Raw genomic sequence first — 23,416 nt, 5'->3', positions numbered from 1 at the left:
TTCTGAGATTATCCCAGCAGGGATTCATATTTAACCATACGAGGAAATGGAGGTCTTAACATCACATCCCTCTTAAGTGATGAAGGTCTGACTTGACTTATACTGGTTTCCTTCATTCTGTTGTTTTTCGACTTTTCCTTGTCACACAGAGCTGTGATTTGTAAGAGAGCGTATTCAGCGCACCCGGGTGCGCCGCGTACCCGTCCATCTCCGCCGTCTATTTGACGCGGACTTTTGACTTTTTCAAAATGGACGGCGGAGATGGACGGGTGCGCGGCGCACCCGGGGGTGCGCTGTATAATTTTCAGTCCTTCACGTCCATTTCGCATATGCTAGTGTTCCGAAATCTATGATTTCGTAGAAACATCTATCCCTATCTCCTTTACATAATAACAAGCTCATTAACTAGTGTTGCTTCACAGACAGAATTTGGTGGTGCTGCTGTAATATTTTCATGATGGGTCCGGAATATAAAGGGCTGAGCATTTGCTTTCTGTGTAATTTATGATCCATTCTTTCATATATAGTATCACCAAGCTGGAGGTCTATCATTTTATTTGGTCAAATCTATAACATTGTTGGTCAAGCTTGACAAGAAAACTGTTCAGGACTTCAGGTATCCATTTAAAATTTATACACTTGACATCAGTTTCTGTGTGTTTATGTTTGATTCTTTACAACTCTCTTCAGGGCTTAAAATAGGGTTAAATTTTCGTTATTCTTTGCTTGTGGAGTTCAGTGTTCAAATAGTTGTTTTGGATTTGCTCGTGCGATGGGGTTAAAGTAGATCTCAGTCATATTGGGATTGTATTTCTTCTGTTCCAAGACATTGTAACTGATTAAGCTAGGTTTGTTTAGGATGTAATTCTGGGTTGGCTTTGGTCGTTGATCCGTGTCACCAAGAAAGAAGGAGAACAGGGTTTGATTTTTCAATGGATTTTGCACCGTTGTAACCAGTGTTATTCGAGTTTAAAATGTTTGAGAAAACCTGGGCAGTCAAATGAAGTAAAGTGCAACGTTCCGATAGAATGGCTATAATATCTATATGCCATGGAAGGTGTCATAGCACTTACCTGCTAACACCCAGCTGATAAATGCTTGTGCTTACTCACTACTATTAGATCAGAAGATCAGAAAGCCCTTGAAAAACTCAATCGATCTATTCAAGTTTTCTGACGATCTTGGTAAAATCCGGAGTAGAGGGGAGGCCAGTGCTGCTGCTCTAGTGTTACCATTTGAAGAGTACTGTATGATAGTGTAACGGTTGTGAAACATAAAAAAACCAGATGCAAATTCCACTACTACAATTTGATAGAGATCTGGAAATATTGGTACCGCAGATCATTCATTAGTTACAAGAGCTTGTGGGGGAACTGGATGTCATGGAGGATCAGGTGAATGACTTGTCTAGAATGAAAAATATCACAAGTAGTACTGTTATTACTGCATAAATGAAGATCCCTTTGTGGATATTAAGGAGTTTGAGTTAGATCTTAGGAAATTGTCACACTGCCTTGCAAATGCATCAAATGTGTGGTACTAGCATATATAGGTCAAAGTTTTTCAGATTTTAAGCAGAGCAAGTATTGAATATACAGAGTTAGAGAGGGACATAGATTTGGTGCCAGCAACTAAAGCAACTTTCTTTTCTTTTCTTCCTTCTCTTTTCAATTGAATTTTGTTTGTAAACCTGTCTCTGGAAATTCATGACTGATACCAGTGTAGTCAGTATTGCACCATATAAATAGCAGCTAATCCATCTAAGCTAGAATCAGTGAAAAGAATCAATCTAGCTAGTCAATAAGGATATGAAAGTGCTAAAATGCTGTCCGATATAGGATCAGACATTGGGTATACAATTGACGAGTAAATAACATCAGTACATCCAAGATTGTCAAAACTTCGTAAGTGTGTAATCTCATACTAAGCTAAGAAAGCTCTGTTTTAAACAATGAAATCAATTTTCCATCACGTACATCTTTTAACAAGAGCAACAAAGCTGAATCTACTATAAACATAGACAATAAACCAAATTTGAATCTCTTAGTTGATGCATCTGCAGAAAAACCTCACTCCACCATTTCTTGAACACATCTCAGAGCCCTTGAATCTGACTTCAAGTAGAAATGGACGAGGCAAGACAAGTTTTTGATCGTATGGAGTATGGACAAGACAAGGCCTTGCAAATCAAACGATCAAAAAATTGTCTTGCATAGTCAATTTCCAGTGATGTACAATACATCTTCCGAAAGGTCGGATGACGTTGGACTAGTGATGGCTATCGGCTATCGTTTGGGTGTCGACTGTCATCTGAGTGTCTACTGCCATTTGAGATACATCTGAATTATGCAGATGATACAAAGGTTACCAAAAGCACGGTGCGTATCCTAAAACTTATGACTGTCAAACTTGTTATCAAGAGACTTACCAGGAGCGAACTTCACTTGTTTTGTAGTGTTTGGTTTAACTGTATAAACCTACACAAGCAGCAAAAGCAAAACAGTTAGTGGCATGGTTCTTATATATGTATCTCAACGTATACGTGTATCTTCAGATAAGCTTTAACTTGCATTAGATAAAGCCATGCATGATAACAGAGAACAGATGTTTGTATTATATTTAATCAAAATTAAGCAATCTTACTTATGAGCCCCGACTTTGAGAAAGACTAATACATATCCCTCAACCAGACGGTGTTGCTCGGAAAACCCTCTATTAGGGTTGAATGTCACACACAAACGTTTGTTTACACAAAGAGATGACGGACGAACGAGTTGGGTTTTACTCAATTTGGGTTGGTTTCCCACTAGATTTCCCATACGAAGATCTGAAGATTTAGTTGGGTTATGGGAATGAGAATCAATCCAGCCAATGTAGTTTCTCGCGGAAACAAGGAGACCAGTATTACAGGGAAGACAGCAAGGCATACCTATTGTGATGCTATTGCTGCTCTGAGAAATTATAGATTTCTAGACATGGGTCGGCGGAGAAGCGTTGTTCTTTCTGTGAGTTTTCTTTGGTCGAAGCTTAGGGTTTTATAGCAATCTCTCAGGTTCAAACCCTAGAAAGCTATGCTGGTCCTGTTTTGGTTCAAAACCAATTCTTTTGTCTTGGGTTACAAGCTAGACCTGAAGCCCAAACAAAAGATAACCGAAGACTAAAACCTACTTACAGCTTTAACTACTTAATATCATTTATTCAAAATTAAAAATCAAAACCGCTTCTTCTGACTCTCTCCAACATAGACTGCAAAGTAGCCTTTTGGGATATCATGTCTTTGGATGAGAAATTCGAGGCAATCGAAAACCCATTGTTTCGATTTAAGGCTTGAAGCAGAAGGAAAAAATAAATAAAAAAATTCAAAGGAGTTATAAACAGAGAAAGCTCTGATGCTTGTAGGGAAGGAGTTGAATTTAGTTGTTGCGGAACCTGATCATGTATGTGTGTGTATATAGAAGAAAATGTATGTGGAAAATCATCTGCTTCTTGGATGATTGGTGAAGAGAAACTGAATGGGACTCATGGGCTTCAGTTGGAGACATTAGCTTGTGGGAAATCACATGGATTTGCCTTCCTACTGGAGCAGTTCATCAACCATGAAATTTCACATGCAAATGTGCGATGATCAAAGATGGTAGCATTTGTGGGGTAGATCAACTCTGATCTTGCCCAACTCTGATAATTGATGTTGCTTAAAGACAAAAGTTTGTGATGCTGATTACACAAGTCTACTTCCGGCAAAATATAAAGGGATGCTATATCTTGATTGGGAGCACCTGGTCCAGCCTAGCATTTGGTTTGTTGTTTCATCTAAAAACTATGATCTTTAGTTTCAACAGGCTGAGAGAGTACTTTGTTTCCTTTGGTTAACCTAAAAATCTGATGCTCTTGAAAGACAAGTAATCCATACGTACAGCAGTACAGTACTGATTTGCTCATTACCAACAGTTTCAAGATAACTACTAAAACACCAATTTGAGGACATTGATGTTTACCTATTACAACCTGTCGAAGCACATAAGAAGATTGCAAATTCAAAAATATTACACATCTCTGATATGTATGCTGCTGAATCTATACAGCTGCAATTAAAATTCAGAGCTGCTGGAGGCATCAGTCAAACAGAACGAGGTGATAATACAATAGTTTTCTGGTTTCAGCTTATATCATATCTGCATGCCATTGATCATGAGCATCAATCTATAAGCTTGCCATCAAGAAAACCAACCAGATTATCAATTGAAGAAGAGAGAAAAAAAAAATTACATTACAAGTGTTGGCTTGATCTTTTTTTTTTTTTTTCTTTTTCTCTTTTTTTTTTTTGAATCAGTGAATTATTCAATTGTGGCGATTGAAATTGAGTCTAGGTGAGTAGTGTAGTGTTTATGTCAAAGTGTCTAGGAAGTGGAAGATTTAGTTTAGAGGAGATGTAAAACAGAGGATATTTAGTTGTTGTAGAAAACTGCTTAGTTGATTACATCATGATACAAGGCTTTGATGGATATTTATAGAGTTGTAAACCGACATTTTCACTCTAGACAATACTAGATTATACTTAATTACATATAATCTAGATTTTTCTACAACCATACATGATCACTAGAGACAAGTTCTAGAGTAAACTACATAACTTAAGTATAGTCTAGAGAGACTAATGCATTAACACTCCTTCTTAATGCGCATTGATGCTACTCCAAGCATGCTTCGCAACATTCCGAACTTTGTTTTTGCGAGTGCCTTAGTGAAGATGTCGGCTAGTTGTAAGTAGTGGAGCTCAATTTCTTTGTTTGTTGAAGCTTCTCTCAAGAAGTGATGCTTGATCTTGATGTGCTTCGTTTTGTTATGACATACCGGATTCTTCGCCATTGTGATTGCAGACTTATTGTCACTAAAGATTCTTGTGGCATTTTCTTGTTTCTCTCCCATGTCTTCAAAGATTCTTCTTAGCCATATTACTTAACATACCAAGCTTGTTGTTGCGACGTATTCTACTTCAGCTGACGACAAAGCAGTTGTGTCCAGTTTCCTTGAAGACCAAGAGAATATGCCAGACCCGATCATCAATGCATAGCCTGCAATTCTTCTCATGTCATGTATTGATCCAGCCCAATCATTGTCCGTGTAGCCAAACAATTCTGATTCAAAGCCAACAAGCTCTGTCTTTGAAGTAGACCGATACCAAATACCATAATTAATGGTACCTTGTAGATATCTCAAGATCCTTTTAGCAGCGAGCCTTTCAAACTTACAGACTGTGTGATTGATTATGGGATAGTCCTAGTCTTCATCCTCTGACCGAACGCTATGCTAGGGTTGGGAGAGCGCCCCCTACGGCCTCTCTATACCTTTCTTCATTTTCAATGGAGTACATCTGTGGCATCATCCTCGACGGCATCACCTGTGTGCATGGCTTCAATCTTGCCTCCTTATCCGTCATGACAAGCATGCTTCTCGGCGACGGAAATATGTTGTCCTCCTCTCGTTCATGGTGGTTGGGGTGGAAAAGAGTTTGTGTTGAGTAGTGGGTTTAGATCGGTTTCGAGTGTTGATCATCTCCGGCCGAGTCGAGCACGCCTCAAAACAAATTTGTGGGAGAGATCTGCACCAGCGGCGAGAAAGCGTTTATTGGAGTGGTGGTTGTTTGCTGTGAAGGCGGTTGGGAGATGGTTATTTCGGTGACCGGTTTCGATGATGGGTTTTTGTGGGACTTAGGACTGGTTCTCGTTGATTTGTTTCAACAATCCTCTCTACTTTGATGGGATATGCAACAGTGTTTTGGCATGTGCAGATCGGCTATAGGTCGGGGTCGAAGGAGGGAGGTCGGGTTTGTGTTGTGGTTTTCTGACTTATTCAGGCAGCGGTGATTCAGTTGGAACCTAGGTCGGGGCGTCTGGGCGCAGTTGTGTGTGCTGGGTCAGATCTAGATCCGGGCCTAGGGCAAGGTTTGGGTCTGGGACCAGAGGGGTTTTAGTGGGCCTTGGGCCTGGAATCCAACCTCTTTTTGCTCTTGGAAATACTGCCAGTGTTTTTGGTTTTGGCCTCTACATTAGTTTTGCACTTTTGCTATTGGTTGACAAACCCACAACTATGGTATTTGTTCATTAAGGATCGTCTGCCATCACTGCCATGTCTGGAATCACCTTTGGCCGGCTTCGATTCTTCATGTGGAAGATTACCTTTAGCCCGATGCCGCTATGATTTTTATCATTTTGTGCATTATTGGATCTGCGTGGGTAGTCAAATCACCGACTTCTCACTTTGCTCAATGGCTGCAATATGTAAGCGTAAACCCGAGTCCAGACGTTATTGTTTTAGCGCCGATGCTCATATTGCAATTTTACTTTCGTATGTCTCTTATTTCTGGATGTGGTTTTTACATCATCAATCTATAATTTCTTTCTTATAATAAAGTATGACTTCTTTCACTCAAAAAAAAAAAAGATCCTTTTAGCGGCACCATAATGTATTCGGGTTGGACTATGAATGAACCTTGACAGAAGACTTGTTGCATATATAATATCAGGTCGAGTAAGCTTCCAATGAGACTTCTATAGCTAGATGCATTCGCCTTTGGAGAGCCATCCTCCTTCTAAATTTCTCATTAGTGATAAGTGGAGTTGCCACGGCCTTGCACCCATTCATTTTGAATTTTTTTAAGAGATTTTCAGTATACTTCTTTTGACATATGAAAATCTCATTTGCTTCTTGGTATATCTCAATACCAAGAAAATAGTGCATTAGGCTGAGATCACTCATCTCAAATGTCCTCATCATGTCTTGTTTGAACTCTTGAATTATTTCATCATTATCACCAGTATAAATGAGATCATCCACATATAAAGAGACGATGAGGATAGATTTACCTTGAGTTTTGGTGTAGAGAGTTGGCTCACTCTTGCTCCTCTTGAATTCGGCATTGATGAAGTATTTTTCGATGCGACTGTTCCACGCTCATGGTGCCTGCTTAAGCCCATATTGAGCTTTCTTCAACCGGAACACTTTGTCTTCTCCTCTTTTCTTTATGAAACCTTGCGGTTGCTCCACATAGATTTCATCTTTGAGCTCTCCATTTAGAAAAGCCGACTTAACATCAAGCTGATGGATTTTCCACCTCTTTTAAGCTGCAAGAGCTACAAGAGCCCTTATTGTGTCGAGCCTTACTACATGTGCAAAGGTCTCATTGTAGTCTATCCTTGGCTGTTGTGAGTTGCTTTTTGCTACTAATCTTGCTTTGTATTTTTGTATTGAGCCATCGGGATTGACTTTGGTCTTATAAACCCATTTAACACCAATTATCTCTTTGTTTGGTGGGTGCTCTACAAGTTCCCATGTTTGATTTTTTTCAATTGTTTTAATTTCTTCTTTTATGGCTTTTGTCCAATTTTCTTGTTTTACTGCAACTTCAAAACTTTCAGGTTCTAAATATACGAAATTGCATATTTCGTATATATCCCTCAATGACTTTACTCTTCTAGGTGGAGATTCTGGAACATCATCTTCTTGATTAGATGGAAGAGTAATAGAGGGCGTACCTGAAAATTCTGAAGTTTCTTCTTCAAATGCTTCTTCTCCTGAATATAATGGAAATGTTATCTACTGCTTTTCTGTTGGGACAAATTTTTTTTTAGTAACTTCACTACAAAAAAGAATTCATTTAGCCACCGGAAATCGCCACTGCTCGGATTTGTCGTGGCCATTGATCCTAAATTTGCGAGGGCAAACACGTCGTCGCTAAATCAAAACCAGTTTGCGACGGTAACATCTTGCTGTGGCAAAATAACGCAAACTAGCGCCGTCGCGTCTGTTTTTATCAACGGCGACGACAGGTGAGTGCCGTGGCCAGAAACCAATTTTATTTCTGATTTGCTGCTACGGTTGTGTTCGCTGTCGCCTGTGTTCTTTCAGTATTGGAAGGCGCCAATTATCCCGCTTTCCATTTTGACAAAAAAACCAAATTAAATCAACTCTCTTCAGACATAACCCCCATCTTTATATTGTATCTTTACTCTCTCTTCAGATAAACCCCCATCCCACAAACCTAACTCCTCTCTTCTAGAAATCGCCCATCCTAACCCCATAACCCCCATTTTGTCAAATCCATTGAATTAGAATAACAAATTGGGGTTGACAACGGAAGGAGAGCTTGTCGCGGTGGTTGGTAAGGCATCGACGGTGGTTGTAGATTGGTAAGGCGTCGACGGTGGTTGTAGTCATCGAACTTGACATCCCTGCTAATCATAAGCTTCTTCGTTTTTGGATTGTATACTTGGTAGCCTTTAGCTTGCGAGCTGTAGCCAACGAATATACCAACTTCTGATTTTTTTTCCAACTTGTGTCTTTTAACAACTGGAATTTGAATATAGCAAATGCTTCCAAAGACTTTGAGATGCTTTGCTGATGGCGTCCTGTTGCTCCAAACTTGTCTTGTCTTGTAGAGCTTTCGTTGGGCATCTATTTAGTGGACTGCTGTATAAACTGCTTCTGCCCAAAATGTCTTTGGTAGATGTTTTTCACATAACATTGACCTTGCCATCTCCATCATAGTTCTATTTTTTCTCTTAGAGACCCCATTTTGTTCAAGAGCATGGCCCACTGTTAGTTGACGCTCTACTCCTTCATCTTCGCAAAATTTGTTGAATTGTTTAGAGGTATATTTTTTACCTCTGTCACTTCTAAGAGCTTTGATGTAATGGCGCCACTTTGTTTTTCGACATGGTTCTTGAACTTTTGAAAGATTCTGAAAACTTCAGACCTCTCACATAGAAAGTAGACCCATGTCATTCTAGTATAATCATCAATGAAGAGAATGAAGTACCTGCTTTGATCAAGAGATGGAGTCCTCATAGGTCCATAGACGTCCGTATGCACAAGCTCCAAGTAGTCTTTTGCTCTCCAAGCTCTTCTAGAAGGAAATGCTTGTCGATGCTGCTTCCCGAGTTGGCAGGCTCTGCAGACATTTTCAATCACATTTATATATGCTTGGCAGGTCTTTCATAATTTTTCTTTGAGAAAGAATTCTCAAAGCATGGAAATTGAAGTGGCCAAACCGTTTATGCCATAGCCATGAATCATCTACTTCTGCCTCCATGGTCATATGTAACCATTGGATACGAAAACTTCTATTTTTTATCATATATTTTACATGAGTCTCCAGAGAATAGTAGAGCATAACCGTTCTCCATCATTTGTCCAACACTTAACAGATTATGCTCTAAACTATAAACTAATAAAACATCATCAATATACTTAGTTCCTAAATTAGTTTGGATGGAGATCGTACCTTTGCCTTTCGTATGCACCAAAGCACCATTCCCCAGCGTCACTCGTGACTTCCTTTATGTATTGAGGTTGGAGAAGATAGATTCATCCCCTAACATGTGATTGCTACAACCACTATCAACATACCATGTCTAGTTTTTCTCCTTAGATGCAGCTTGACATGAATAGAATAGGTGCTCGTCTTCTTCGTTCTCCACTGAAAAATTCGCGTGATACTTCTTCTTGAGCCGACAATTCTTTTCCACATGGCCGAATCTATTGCAATTTCAACATTTCGACTTACCCCGAAACCAACAATCTACTTCTTTATGATTGGTGTTCTTACATATCCCACATGGAGGATAAGTTCTTCTTTGCTTAAAGTCCTTTTTATTTTCCCAATTTTTACATTTTTCTCCTTCTCCTCTAGGATAATCATGAGAAATTTTAAATACACACCCCTAATATCTTAATACACACCCCTTACTTAATACACCACCTATCAAGTTTTTCATTTCAGTATTATACTTAATACACATCCCAAACTACCTTAAATGCCCTTAATTTATGAAATGTTATATTATTTAATATAATTAATGTATATTTACCATTTGGTACCTCTTTTTACATATTATTTCGTCTAATTTTTGTTAGAAATTTTTTGTTATCATCATTCAATTTATAATCAAATGATTATTGTTATATCCCAACTCCAAATCACCAATACAAGTTTTCAAAATTCACAAGCTAGTAGAACTGTAGAAGTACAGTAGATATTGAACATAGATAGCTAGTTATTCGATAAAACATGTCATGATAAAAATGCAGCACTTGACAATATGATATGCAAGATCAAACTAAAGCTGATATAGATACAAAAAAAAAAAAAAAAACAACTCAAATGAATTGTGGAGAAGAGTTGGGTTAGGGGAGAAGACATGCTTTCGACGATTTTAGGGTAGAAGACGTTGAAAAAGAATACTTCTAGAGTCTTTTTTTTTAAATAATAGATGTAAGTTTTGGTAATTTAACTTACCTATAAAATCTCAATAGAAACATAAAATAATAAAGGTGTGTATTAAGATATTAAGGGTGTGTATTTAAAATTTCTCGATAATCATTTATCTTCTTTCCTTCTCTTTTATAATTCTGAGATCGTAGATTGAGTTTAAATTGAAATGCACTCTCTAGTGAAGTGTCATCTCGGCTACTCAATCTTTTGTTGAAAGCTTCTAATTAATGAGCCTATCAGTTCAGTCACCGAAAGTTTAGATATGTCACTAGAGTTTTCTATGACAGTTAGTAACTACCGGATCATATTTCTCAGTTAGACTGATTAGTATTTTTTCAACAACTCTAGTTTCAGTAATGTTTTCTCCATAGGCTCTCAATTGATTTACTACTCCCTTAAGTCGAGAATAGTAATCTTTAATAATTAATCTCATAATCTTTCATCTTCAAGTTCTCTAATTCTCTCCTCATTGTTTGTAATTTAATAGAGCGTATCTTAGTTGTCCCTTGAAATTCCTCCTTCAACAAGTCCCAAGCCTCCTTCGTTGTAGAAGCTCCCATGATCCTCCAAAAGTTTGCATCATCCACAGCTTGTTAATATATGGCGTAAAGAGCATTAGCATCGCTTTGCTTTTCCTTCCTCTCTTGCTGTAGTTGCTCGACCGAAGGATTCTCCGTAATTGTGAATCTTTTGTCAACTATGTCCCATAAATCTTGGGACATGAAGTACGTCTTCATTTTTATGCTCCAAAAGTCAATAGTTCTCACCGAAGAAGATTGGAAGAGTTAGGGAGTTTTGGTGGGAGGTAGATGACGACATGGTGGACACGCCCCGAATAGATCGGAAGTGCTCTAATTAATACCACTGATGGTTTTTAGCAGTCTAGGTGAGTAGTGTTTGTGTCAAAGTGTTTAGGAAATGGAAGATTTGGTTTAGAGGAGGTGTAAAACAGAGGAGATTTAGTTGTTTAGAAAACAGAGGAGTTTGTATTGATAGCTTAGTTGATTACATCATGATACAAGGCTTTGATACATATTTATAGAATTGTAAACCGACATTGGTTTACCTCCACCGACATGCCTTCACTCTAGACAATACTAGATTATACTTAATTACATATTGAAGGTCCTAGAAGGGAGTGAATAGGCCCTAACAACTTTTTGCTTTATCCCGCACACAAGGATAGCAAAGATTGTGCTATCCTGTTTAATGTGAGACTAAGTTGCGTAAATAAAAAGGCAAGTACTGAAAGTAAAAGATATAACACCAGTACGTTTTTTATACGCAGAAACCCTGCAATCAGGGAGAAAAACTGCGTGCCTCTAACTCTTGAGAGACAAACTATTCCACTATTGTAAAGACACTTCTTACAAGACTCACAACTTAGAGGATGGCACAACACCTAGCCATACTGCTTAGTCTAACTACTAGTACTCAACTGAACTTGCTCTCTTGTCACTCAAGTGTTTTACACATTTTACACATAGCACTATTCTAAGCTTCTATGCAGAATTCAACTAACACCTTTAACTAATTCTCAAAGACAGCTTCGCTGGGTTGTTGCATCACCTAGACAGTTGTCAAGGTATGTAAATGCACAATGATATGAGTTTGAAAATGTTTTGGTGATCAGCTCTAAGATTGACAATCACAGGGAAGACTTAGAGATATATGAGTAGTTAGCAAAATGCAAGACTTAATGGAAGAAAACAAACAAGACTATTTTCAACAACCAAAGAGCAAGAGAGGTCTTGCTCTCTATTTATAGGCCAAGTGCACAGTTATGAGGAAGCAAGCACGTTAGCCACATCACCAAAGGTTCTTCTGGACTTTAGGTACTTGTCTGAAATACTAGGACAAATAGAACCCTAGGGATCCTTCCACTCACAAGACAAAAACTGAGAATAGACTTTCCTAAGAAGGAATGAAGCCAAAAGAATAAGACAAATTGTTTTGTAAAACTATATCAGTTTTAGTCAAGCATGAGGACTCTACAAAACCACTTTACCTAAGAGGACATTTAGGACAGCTAATAGCTTGGGCGACGCATCACATGGGCTAGCTGCTGACTTGGTTTGTGTATCACAAAACCCAGCTGGTCACCAAAAGCTCAAGTCATGTGGTCATGGGTTGGTTTGCTACACCACCCTAGACTAACTTGGAGTTCAAGTCGAATAGACTAATGTTTTGCTAAAAGGTATTTGAAATTCAAACACTTAAAAACTGAAGCAAATACATTTGAATATGCACATGGTCAGACCCAGTAGATAGAACAAATACAACATGGGTATCTGCCACCTTAGTGAATGAATGTGATGCACATGCATGAACTATAAGCACATGAGATCTGTCAGGTTCTTCATTCTTCACTTGAACAATCCTTGCTACCAGACTACAACGTGTAGCATGTATCCTTGTGTTTTGATCATAATGATCATAAAGGGATAGCCAACAATTCTTATACCAACACATATAATCTAAGACTTTTCTACAACCATACATGATCATTAGAGACAAGTTCTAGAGTAAACTAGATAACTTAAGTATAGTCTAGAGAGACTAATGCGCATTACTGTTTAACAGAAATGAAGGTAAAAACTATGTATCATCGAGAATGAATTGCAGAGGGGGCAACAATAACAAGCTAACAGTAGCGCTTGCATATTCAAGTCCATGTTCGTGATACTGTCAGTCTATCACTATGTTTACTATTCCAGGTGTCTCTTATTCATGAACCTTTAATTGCAGAGAACTTCCTTTTTGTACTCTACAAAATATACCATGTTGAAATGGGAAGCATAGCAAGATTCTCAGTTTCTCAAAAATATAGATAGTGCTGCTGCCTTTCCATGAATGCCTTTGCCTCCCGGGCCATCAACAGAATTCTACCTTAAATGACTCATAGGTTGGAGGTAGTACATTCAATTTCCTTGACTGGTTAAAAAGTTTCTGCTCTCTACTTGTTTGCATATTAATCTTTTTGGAATGCTTCCCAGTGCTATCTATAATGAAGCAATAGATAATTGAATTGACAGCAGATGAGAATTGACATGCTTAAATAGCATGATACTACAATTACCTTGCTAGCGAGTATATACTTAAATCTGTGAGATTGTCATGCTTCTGTGCATGTACTTGAACTTGTCACCAGATGAAAATCGCAACTTCATCAATCGAAAACAGTCCACATAAGTAGGTTTGGTCTTCTCCCTTTTTTCTTTTGACTGCAAGTCTGCAAGAATTTCTCGTTTGTATTATTCACATATATATGTAAAATCTTCTCTTTTTCTATGCTGCAGGAAAGCCTATGTATGACAGTTTGACATAATCTCCATGATATCGATGTGATCTAATTGAAGACCCTTTATGAGGCATGCCTTAATGCCTTGGTCAAAAATCAGATAAGCTATTAATTCATTACTATTATTTCCTTATCAAATTTTGCTAGGATTTGGGGGTTGTAGTGTTGTAGAGTTGTAGCAGATATACAAGAAAAAGTATGATATAACAAATTACTATAGATAATTGGAATATAATTTGAAAATCATTCCCATAATCTTTCTGGAGGACAAGAAAATGTTACATAGGGTTCAATATTTGGTGGCAAGAACTTGGACAAGAAAATCATTGTCTTGGAGAGTTCATGCAATGTCATTTGCCTGCTTCATGAGATGTGATTTGATGCTTCCTTTTTCTTATCAGTTCAGAATCAGCTTGGAATCCATCACATTTGGTTTTCCCTCAGTGCAAGAGGCGAATTGATCGAGTACATGATGAGTTAGCCTCTTCTTCATCTTGACTCAGCTGCGAGTTTCCAAATGAGGATGTTGTATATCCAACCCCACTTCCTTAGTGTTCTTGACTCACACACTACAGCGAGAAGTAACACCAAGGAAAGTGTCTTCACTGCAAGGAATTGTGATACCTCCCATTGGATGATGGTATCCGAATTCTTCTTCAGCTTGACTCAGCAAATTCTGAAACAAAGGTTGGTTCAAATATGATAATGGAACCACAAATCGTTTCTTGCGGCTCTCTCCAACATAGACCACAAAGTGACCTTTTGGGATATCTGATGACTTTGTGTTTGCAATTCGAGGCAATCGAAAACCCATGGTTTCTATATACTGAAATGATCAAAGAAGCAAAGAATGAATTCAAAGGATCACTTGGGAAAAAAGAGAGAGAGATTGGTTTGATAGCTTGCAAGGAGAGGACTTGAGTTGCTGATGGAGTTGGTCATGTGTGTATATATAGGTGATATGGTATGTGGAAACTCATCTGCTAGCTACATGAAATGATTGGTGAAGAAGAACTGAGTTGGGCTCCAGTTTGATGCACTAGCTTGTGAGAGATCACATGGGTAACTTCAGCCCCACTTTGATTCCACATGCAAGTGATACCAAACTGTATGTTCCCTACCTCCTTTAGATTTGTAGCAGACAAGAAGAAGACTAGCTACCACAAGTTGTATTATATATCTAACAAACTATGTATGTTGAAGGATAACCTAAGCTATGATGAGAGGGAACATTTGTGTAAATCCTGTTTCACTGCCTCACTTGAAGCCCAATTTTGTTTCATAAATATATACCTTCACTAAAACCGAAGACCCGGAAATACAACGTTGCAACATGATCTTCAAGTATCAATCGAAAAAAAAACTTGATCTTCAAGTACGTATAAACAGTAAGTTTAACTTACTTAGGTGTCAATAGCAGAGAGCGTATTCAGCGCACCCGTCCATCTCCGCCGTCCATTTGACGCGGACTTTTGACTTTTTCAAAATGGACGGCGGAAATGGACGGGTGCGTTGTATAATTTTCGGTCAATAGCAGTTTAAGTCTCAAAAAAATAAAAAGCGGTTGAAGTCTGCAGTTTTAAACCTTTTACTACTACTTCGATAGAAGACACGTGAGGTGCACATGCTTTGGTAAAATTGGTTCCCAGACTCCCACATCGAAGAAAGCGAAAACAGAAAGCTGTTCATATATGAAAACATGGCAGTACAGTTTGTCTCTTCGGGGACATCCGATAAAATTGGAATGATATCGTTAAGATTAACGTAGCCCTGCGCGAGTATGGCACGCATAAAACGAGAAATGGTCCGAAGGTTTTTGGGGATTTTTTCCCTCCTTCCCTCCTTGTTTGATTCCAGGTAGTGCGTCAGTTCTGGGTTTTTGCTTTTGTTCTTTTCTGTTTACGTTTTGTGATTCTGAACCATCAGTGGCTCGTATGTATTCTGATATTGTTGCTCACCAACTGTATGATGAAATGCCTGAGACAGTTTTAGTTATTTTCTCTTCTTTTTTTAATTCCTTCATCCATTGTTTGTTTATGGCTAAGCAACTGAAGTTTTGAGTTCTTGGATTTATCGGTTGAATAACTAAGTGTTGGTCTTCCATCATTCGGGATGTATCAAAGATTCAAAGTTGATACGACTAAACTGTGAACACCAGCAGTTTTAAGAAATGAACCTTAATATCTCTGATGTATTTGTTCCTTATTAGCCATCAGGAATGTCATTGGTTTGTGATGCTTGATTTGTTTCTGACACTGCGGCCAACTTAGCTCTATAACTCTAAACTTAACCTACTCTTTAGGTTACTGTGAACTCCAGAATCTGTTTCACACATGAACAAGATAGCCTTTTCAATAACTTGAACTTGCCAATTTAGTATTTTCTTGAATCTTTTCAAGTTATGTTTCCCACTTTAAAACTTTCTTCCAGTTCACATTTGGGAGTCTTCTCTCTAGACCACTAGTAGAGCTCATACAATAACACCATTTGTCTGCTTCATAAATTATATCTTTCTCCTAAGCTAAGCGGCTTGGAAGATGTTTGTCGATTCAGTGGATGATCATTCATCTCCTCCTGAATGTGAGATCATGATGCGTATTTTAGCTTTGTTCAGCCAATGCCTTTGTCCACTGCTTGCATATGGTTTTTTTTTTTCCTTTCTTAAAGTCTGGTGGGAGAACACAGATGCTGCAAAGCATGTTGACCCTGAAATCTTGTTTTCTTTGCTATCCTATTAGTATCCATATTCATTAGCATAATAGGAAGACATGACTGCATGTATAGCCATGTTTATAAGAATGGAAAGCTGTATTTAGAAATGACTTCCATGAAATCATCAGTTCTATATGTCAGATATATAGCCATGTTTATAAGTGGGTTTCCATATAATCATGCAATCATGATTTTTATTTTGGATGCTGCATTTGCAATCTGGCCAATGAGCTAGAAAAGAATGAAGAATAAGAAAGTTGACAATTTAAAATATATTCTCAATGCTTTTCTTGATAGCAATAAAAAGAGCCGCACAGAATTCTGACTGTGAGTACAAAAGTTGGAGCTCTAATCATGGGCCAACTGTTATACAGTAATACAGAGCTCATATGGCATCTCATTTGTCTGCTTCACAAATTTTGTATCTTCTTGCTCAATCAGCTCAATTGCTGCTTCAGGGTTCCTGCAGTTTTCCTTGAACAGGTGTGTATCCATTCAGTTGGATCATCAAGCAAAGACTTGTCTTCAGGTTGACTCAGCAGCGAGTTTCAAAATGAGGAGGTTTTGGATCCAAGATCCGCTTCATTAGTCCTCCTTCACACACTTAAGCGGGAAGTGAGATCAAGGAAGGTGTCTTCACTGCAAGGAATTGTGATACCGCCCATTGGATGATGGTATCCGAATTCTTCTTCAGCCTGACTCAGCAAATCCAGAAACAAAGGTTGGTTCAAATATGATATTGGAACCACAAATCGTTTCTTCTGGCTTTCTCCAACATAGACTGCAAAGTAACCTTTTGGGATATCTGATGTCTTTGTGTTGGCAATTCGAGGCAATTGGAAACCCATGGTTAATCTGTGTATTTTGAAGTGATCAAAGAAGGATGAAAAGAATGCAAAGGTCTTGGGAAGCAGAGAAAGCTTAATTTGATGCTTGCAATGAGAGAATGAGTTGAGTTAGCTCAGAAACCTGATCATGTGTGTATATATAGATGAAGAAATTATATGGTGAAAATCATGAAATGATTGGTGAAGAGGCACTGAGATGGGCTCCAGGTAGGAACCCTGGCTTGTGAGAAAACACATGGATTTGTCATCCTACTCAAAGCACATGTAAATGGTACCAACCTGTATACCTGGATAGAAACAATGTTCCCTACGTCCTTTATTTGATATATAGCACACAAGAGGAGGACTACCACAGATTTCACTCCATCTACAGGCAGTGCTATGATAAGAGGCTGCAAAATGCAGAAGTTGGTCAGTGGTGAGGTAGGTCTATCGTATTGTACCTCAAATGAGTAGTTGAATTAGGGACACTGGCTTGTGAGAAATTGTGAAATCACATGGGTCTGCCTTCCCATAGCTTTCATATATATGCTATTGAAGAGACCAAGTCCTCCTGTCAAAAAATGCCTTCCTTACCAAGACTCATACATAAAAACACGAAAGTGACATATCAGAAATGAAATCTTTATGTAAGAAATAATAAGAGGTGGGATTTAGAAGTGCAGGTCTGTCTAACACTGATAATCAATGCTGTTGCCAACAAGAATTGGTGGTACTAAGATAAGTTTCCATAAGCCGGAGCATTATAGGTTTGTTATTTCATCTACAATCTAGGATCTCTAGTTTCAACAACCTGATGAAATGTTTGTTTTGTTTGTTTCGTTGGGTGTTGCACGCTCTTCGATTGTTCAGAGATAGAGTTCATGTGAATATGAATAGTGAGCACCAGTTGTTTGATGAGATGAGTCTGAGAATCTCTGATAATTGTTATGTTATGTGAATATGAACTGATAAGTCTGCCTTACACGTAGTTATGTACTTCTGATTACAGATTTTTCTTTGCACATCGCATCTGACTGAGCTACATGAACATTATTATTAGTTTCATGATGATTAATGGCATTGTGTTCAACTTTTTTTTTATCAGACATTGTGGTTCAACTTGGTTGTACTTATTTGATAGTTACTCATAGCTGTAACTATAAGCAGTCCTGTTTATTTGGTTTCGAATTTGTCAATGTAAAACATGTAATATAACTTATAGGTGAGTATACACATATCCGTAATGCAAACAAGTTTTATTTTGAGTGCTGCAGTGCCAATCAGGCTTACAACTTGAAATCTATTTCTGCAGGACTGCAGATACATTTTCCAGAGAAAGGTTCCCCACCCCCCCCCCCCACCTACCTACTACTACGTACGTAGTAGTAGTAGTAGTAGTAGTAGTAGTACGTACGTACGTTACGTTACGTTACGTTACGTTTACGTTTACGTTAACGTTTACGTTAACGTTTACGTTTACGTTTACGTTACTTACTTACTTACGTTACTACCGTACTACGTACGTACGTACGTACTACGATANANATATATATATATTATTATTACGTTAGTTAGTAGTAGTAGTAGTTAGTACGTTTACGTTTTACTTTTACGTTTTTACGTTTTTAACTTTTTAAACCTTTTTTAACGGTTTTTTAACGTTTAACCGTTAACGGTTTAACGGTTTTACGGTTTACGGTTTTACGGTTTTAACGGTTTTAACGGTTTTAAGGTTTTTAACGTTTTTAACGTTTAACGTTTAACGTTAACGTTAACGTTAACCGTTAACGTAACGTTAAACGTTAACGTAACGTTAACGTTAACGTTTACGTTTACGTTTACGGTTTTCGTTTTACGGTTTTAGGTTTTAACGGTTTAACGTTTAAAGTTAAACGTTAAAGTTAAATTAAATTAAACTTAAGTTAAGTTAAGTTAAGTTAAGTTAAGTAAGTACGTAACTAACTACTACTAACGTAACGTTAACGTTTAAGTTAAGTTAACGTTAAGTTTAGTTGTGTCGCGTACGACGACGTACGTACCGTACTAACGTAACGTAACTTAACTTAACTTAACTTACGTTACGTTACGTTACGTCGACGACGAGTACTACTACTAACGTAACGTAACCGTAACCCCGTAACCCCCGAACCCCCGACCCCCGACCCCCCCCCCCCCCCAAATTCATTTTGGATGACTGGGTGTGAAAATGGTATGACACTAGTCTTGATTTGGAGCTACAGGCTATATGCCATTACAGTTTGTTTGTTGTTAAACTCTGCGATTTAGTAAATAATGGTAATGGACTAATGGTGCAAGGGAAAATAAGACAGAAAAGTTGATCATGATCGACTGTATTATATATTCCCAGAATATGACCATGTTTGAACAATTGAACTGAGAAGTAAGTTTACATAGGATTGAAGACTAAATGTCACTATCTTTGAGTTCAAAAATGGAGTAGTGACACTTGGATGAATTGTGTTTATGAATTCATATGGAATCACCGTTCGTCTGCTTCATCATTATAGTATCTTTCAGCTCCGGAGCTGCTTCAGAGTTGCAGAATCTTCCCATCAGCCAAAAAGAGGTTACTTGATTCAATTGACGACAATCATAGCCTTGCCTCTTCTTCAATCATCTTGGCTCAGCAGCATGTTCTGAAATGTTGATGCTTTTTGAATATAAAGTTGGATCCCACTGTGATATTATCATTCAGTTACACACTTAAGCTTGAAGTGAGATCAAGGAAGGTTTCTTCACTGCAGGGGATTGTGATACCACCCATGGGATGATCGTATCCAAATTCTTCTTCAGCTTGACTCAGCAAATACATAAATGAAGGTTGGTTCAAGTATGGTATTGGAATTACATATCGCTTCTTCTGGCTCTCACCAACATATACTGCAAGATAGCTTTTTGGGATATCTGAGGTCTTTGAAGCTGTCTGTTTTCCGTTAGAAAGGGATCGAATAAGACTCCTCTTGGGGCTTGATATTCTAGGAAGGAGGAAACCCATGGTGTCAATAAACTTAACAGGAACAACAATGAAAAAACTTGAGAGGATCTGAGAAAGAGAGAAAGCTTTGATGTGTATGAAAGACTTGATTGCCTGATAATTGATTTGTGTGTGTTATATATAGATGATGAAAGGGGGTGTGGATGATCATCTGCTACCCAAAATGAGTGGTTAAATTGGCACTGATGAGGAACATCAGCTTGTTTCAAATCAAGAAATCACATGGGTTTGTCTTGTCCTTCACATAGCTCATCCTCCAGCAGCTACAGATGCTACTGTCGCTTGGAACTTCCTTGAGTTGACACAAAATAAATGTACAACCAAGTGAGATATCCTCCCTGAGTGAGACCTTCAGTTTACTCTAAGCTGATGTGTAGGGTTGCTTTGCAGAAAAAAGTATTGGTGAATAACCAACCCAACCTAGCATGTGGTTTTGCTGGTTCATGTATGATATCTTTGATGTCCGCTACCAACAGGCTGAGGTTTACTTCTCTATTCAATCAACAATTGATGGTCAGCTTTGACGAGAAAGGAGCACAGGTATTGATTGTATACGAGTACAAAGCTATTTTTACTCAACTTCTTTACCCTGCCACTAGGAAACACACACATACTTTGATATACAAAGTATCCTTGTTTGAAATGGGAAATTCTCCAAATTTAGATTACATGGATTTGAACAATTGAACTTGGATGATCATTTTCATACTCCTACTTGAACTGATTTTTTGTCTATTCTGTTCTGCTGCCTTTTTGTTTCATTGCATTACAAATTGAGTTCATAACCGAATTGTCCGAGCCAGTAATCCTTGGCTGCCTGTATTCTTTACATACTATTCATCTTAATTTGTAAACAAAGGGTAGTCATATGTGTGCTTCGAATTCTTTTGGTGAAAGTAAAGTCCTTTTACTTGACCAAATGCTTGCTAGTATAAGGAATCATCAACTTTGAATATGCTGAAAAGGAAAGATTGGGATTCCTAGCCACGTAGCCAACTCTAAAGTTCCAGAAGAGACTTCAAAATTCCCGTACCTCTTGGTTGAGAATGCAGTAGATCATGAAATATGTTATATACCCTTGCTAGCAACTCGTCACCGCATATCATACTCTCATATGCTCTAGGTTGAGGTTTCCTCCTATCCTCTTTAAGTGCCGTTTTCAGCAAAAAATAAATTCCTCTTTTGTCATCGTCTGTATTTTATTTCTTCACTGTTTGTCATCGTCTTTTTCCCTCTCTGCATTTGAGTTGAATGTCTGCTGTTTCTATTATTATTATCAGGAGTAAATGCTTATGACACCCTGTAGTTTACACCTAAAATCAGTTTTGTCCCTCACTTTTTTTTTAAACTGGTATACCCCTATACTTTGAATTCTCGACTGATTTACCCTTTTGCCAGCTGGTTATGACTGTGACATGCTCATTAACAATGCTTGTGAGAGCTTCAATGGTTAGGTTTTGAGAGCAAAGTCTAAGCCCCCTATTACTATGCTAGAAGAGATAAGAGTGAAGGGTTATTTAGACTGTTAATGAGCATGTCACAGTCATAACCAGCTGGGAAAAGGGCAAATCAGTCGAGAATTTAAAGTATAGGGGTATACCAGTTTAAAAAAAAGTGAGGGACAAAACTGATTTTAGGTGTAAACTACATGGTGTCACAAGTATTTACTACTTATTATTATAAGAGGGTATGTATCTGAAATTTCACCGGTACCCCCATATGTATTACATTGTAATATATCAATGTGGAGGGTATTCTCCCTAATGAAAAATAAGACTAAAGCTGATCATGAATTGTAATATACTTATATTACCATATATTCTAGACAAAGAGAAAGTTCTACACTTGAGTTCAAAAATTTAAGGTCTTATGAACTTTAGACCAATTGGCTTAGAGAGTGCATACAATCTTCTCATTGCCTGCTTCATAAGATGTGATTTGATGATTCTTCAGAATTTGGACATCTTTCTTCTCAGCTCAGAAGCAGATTGAAGAAGTACAGCAGATTTCTCCTGAGTGCAATAGGCAATTTGATCTAGTAGATGACCGATCAATTATGAGCCACATAACCTCTTCTTCAACTTGACTCAGCAGCAGCGAGTATCAAAATGTGGATCTTTCTGATCTCCGAAATATCCACTTGGTTAGTGTTCATGACTACACACTTAGGTGGGAAGTAATATCAAGGAAGGTGTCCTGACTGCAAGGAATGGTAATTCCCCCCATTGGATTGTTGGAAATTAATGTACTTTCTACTTATCTCTAGAGTATTCTGGTTTAGTTGTTAATGAGGTAGTTAGCTGTTGTAACAGCTAAGTTAATGTTGTATTAGAGTTCCAATGCAACTCTTCAGTTTCTAAGATAGAATCGTCTAGAGACCTAGGCTGCATATAAATTTCCCCTGCTGTTGTATTGTGGCAACAATTCAAATCAATAGAAAACAAGAGCTCTGCAGTAGCAACTCAAAAACCTTTGTCTCCATATCACTTTTGTATACAGATTTCCTTTTTCCCATCTGTTACCAGTCTAACAAATTGGTATCAGAGCGGTTCGTTCATATTGGGCGTCCGCTGTACCAACCTGCCAAGATGAGTCCTAAAGAAAACACCCTAGTTTCATGTTCTTTTCTTCCCATCTTTGGTGGAGAAAACTATGATTTCTGGAAGGTGAAGATGACAACTTTGCTTCGGTCAGAAGGGCTTTGGAAGATCGTTGAGAAAGGCTTCGTCGAACCAGAAGATGAGGATGGACTTACAGCTGCACAAAGAGAAAAGCATGAAGCAGAAGCAATGACAGATGCCAAGGCTCTCTCAAAAATTCAAAATGTCGTCACCAATGAAATCTTTCCGAGGATAACAAGAGCCAACACAGCAAAGGAAGCTTGGGAGATTTTGGAACGGGAGTTTCAAGGTGACAGCAAGGCAAGGACCATCAAGCTGCAGTCTTTGCGCAGGGAGTTTCACAATCTGAAGATGAGAGAATCTGAATGCATCCAAGACTACTCTTCCCGAGTAACCGAAGTTGTCAATCAAATGAGAACCCTTGGAGAGGACTTATCAGATCAGAAGGTTGTGGAGTAAGATTTTGATCAGCCTGACCGGAGAAATATGATCCTATTGTTGTAGCAATTGAAGAGCCCAAGGACATCAGCAGCTTGTCCATTGAGCAGTTGATGGGTTCGTTGAAATCTCATGAGCAGAGAAGGCTGGGACGCAATGAGGAGACTGTTGAGAGTGCTTTCCAGTCAAAGCTCACTTTCAAATCGCAGAAGTTCATTAAGAAAGGCA

The 23,416-nt window shown here is 38.2% G+C and overlaps 2 protein-coding genes and 1 non-coding gene across 3 annotated transcripts; 1 reads left to right on the top strand and 2 right to left on the bottom strand.

The window, feature by feature from the left end:
- Nucleotides 1–418: 418 nt before the first annotated feature.
- LOC101304098 lies at nt 419–1,610 on the top strand. Its single transcript, XR_184733.1, has 2 exons — nt 419–616; nt 859–1,610. It is a non-coding gene; the product is annotated as an uncharacterized LOC101304098 (transcript).
- Nucleotides 1,611–14,133: 12,523 nt separating this feature from the next.
- Nucleotides 14,134–17,568, bottom strand: LOC101298230. Its single transcript, XM_004301621.1, has 2 exons — nt 16,886–17,568; nt 14,134–14,397 (listed from the first exon to the last, which is right to left on the bottom strand). The coding sequence occupies exons 1-2, from the start codon at nt 17,129–17,131 to the stop codon at nt 14,134–14,136; spliced, it is 510 nt and encodes a 169-aa protein (XP_004301669.1). The 5' UTR covers nt 17,132–17,568.
- Nucleotides 17,569–19,306: 1,738 nt separating this feature from the next.
- LOC101303808 (indole-3-acetic acid-induced protein ARG7-like) lies at nt 19,307–20,171 on the bottom strand. Its single transcript, XM_004300178.1, has one exon. The coding sequence runs from the start codon at nt 20,127–20,129 to the stop codon at nt 19,830–19,832; it is 300 nt and encodes a 99-aa protein (XP_004300226.1). The 5' UTR covers nt 20,130–20,171; the 3' UTR covers nt 19,307–19,829.
- Nucleotides 20,172–23,416: the final 3,245 nt, after the last annotated feature.

This window comes from Fragaria vesca, linkage group LG5 (genome assembly GCF_000184155.1).
Source record: "Fragaria vesca subsp. vesca linkage group LG5, FraVesHawaii_1.0, whole genome shotgun sequence".
NCBI lineage: Eukaryota > Viridiplantae > Streptophyta > Magnoliopsida > Rosales > Rosaceae > Fragaria > Fragaria vesca.
This window is presented reverse-complemented; position numbering and strand designations above follow the sequence as displayed.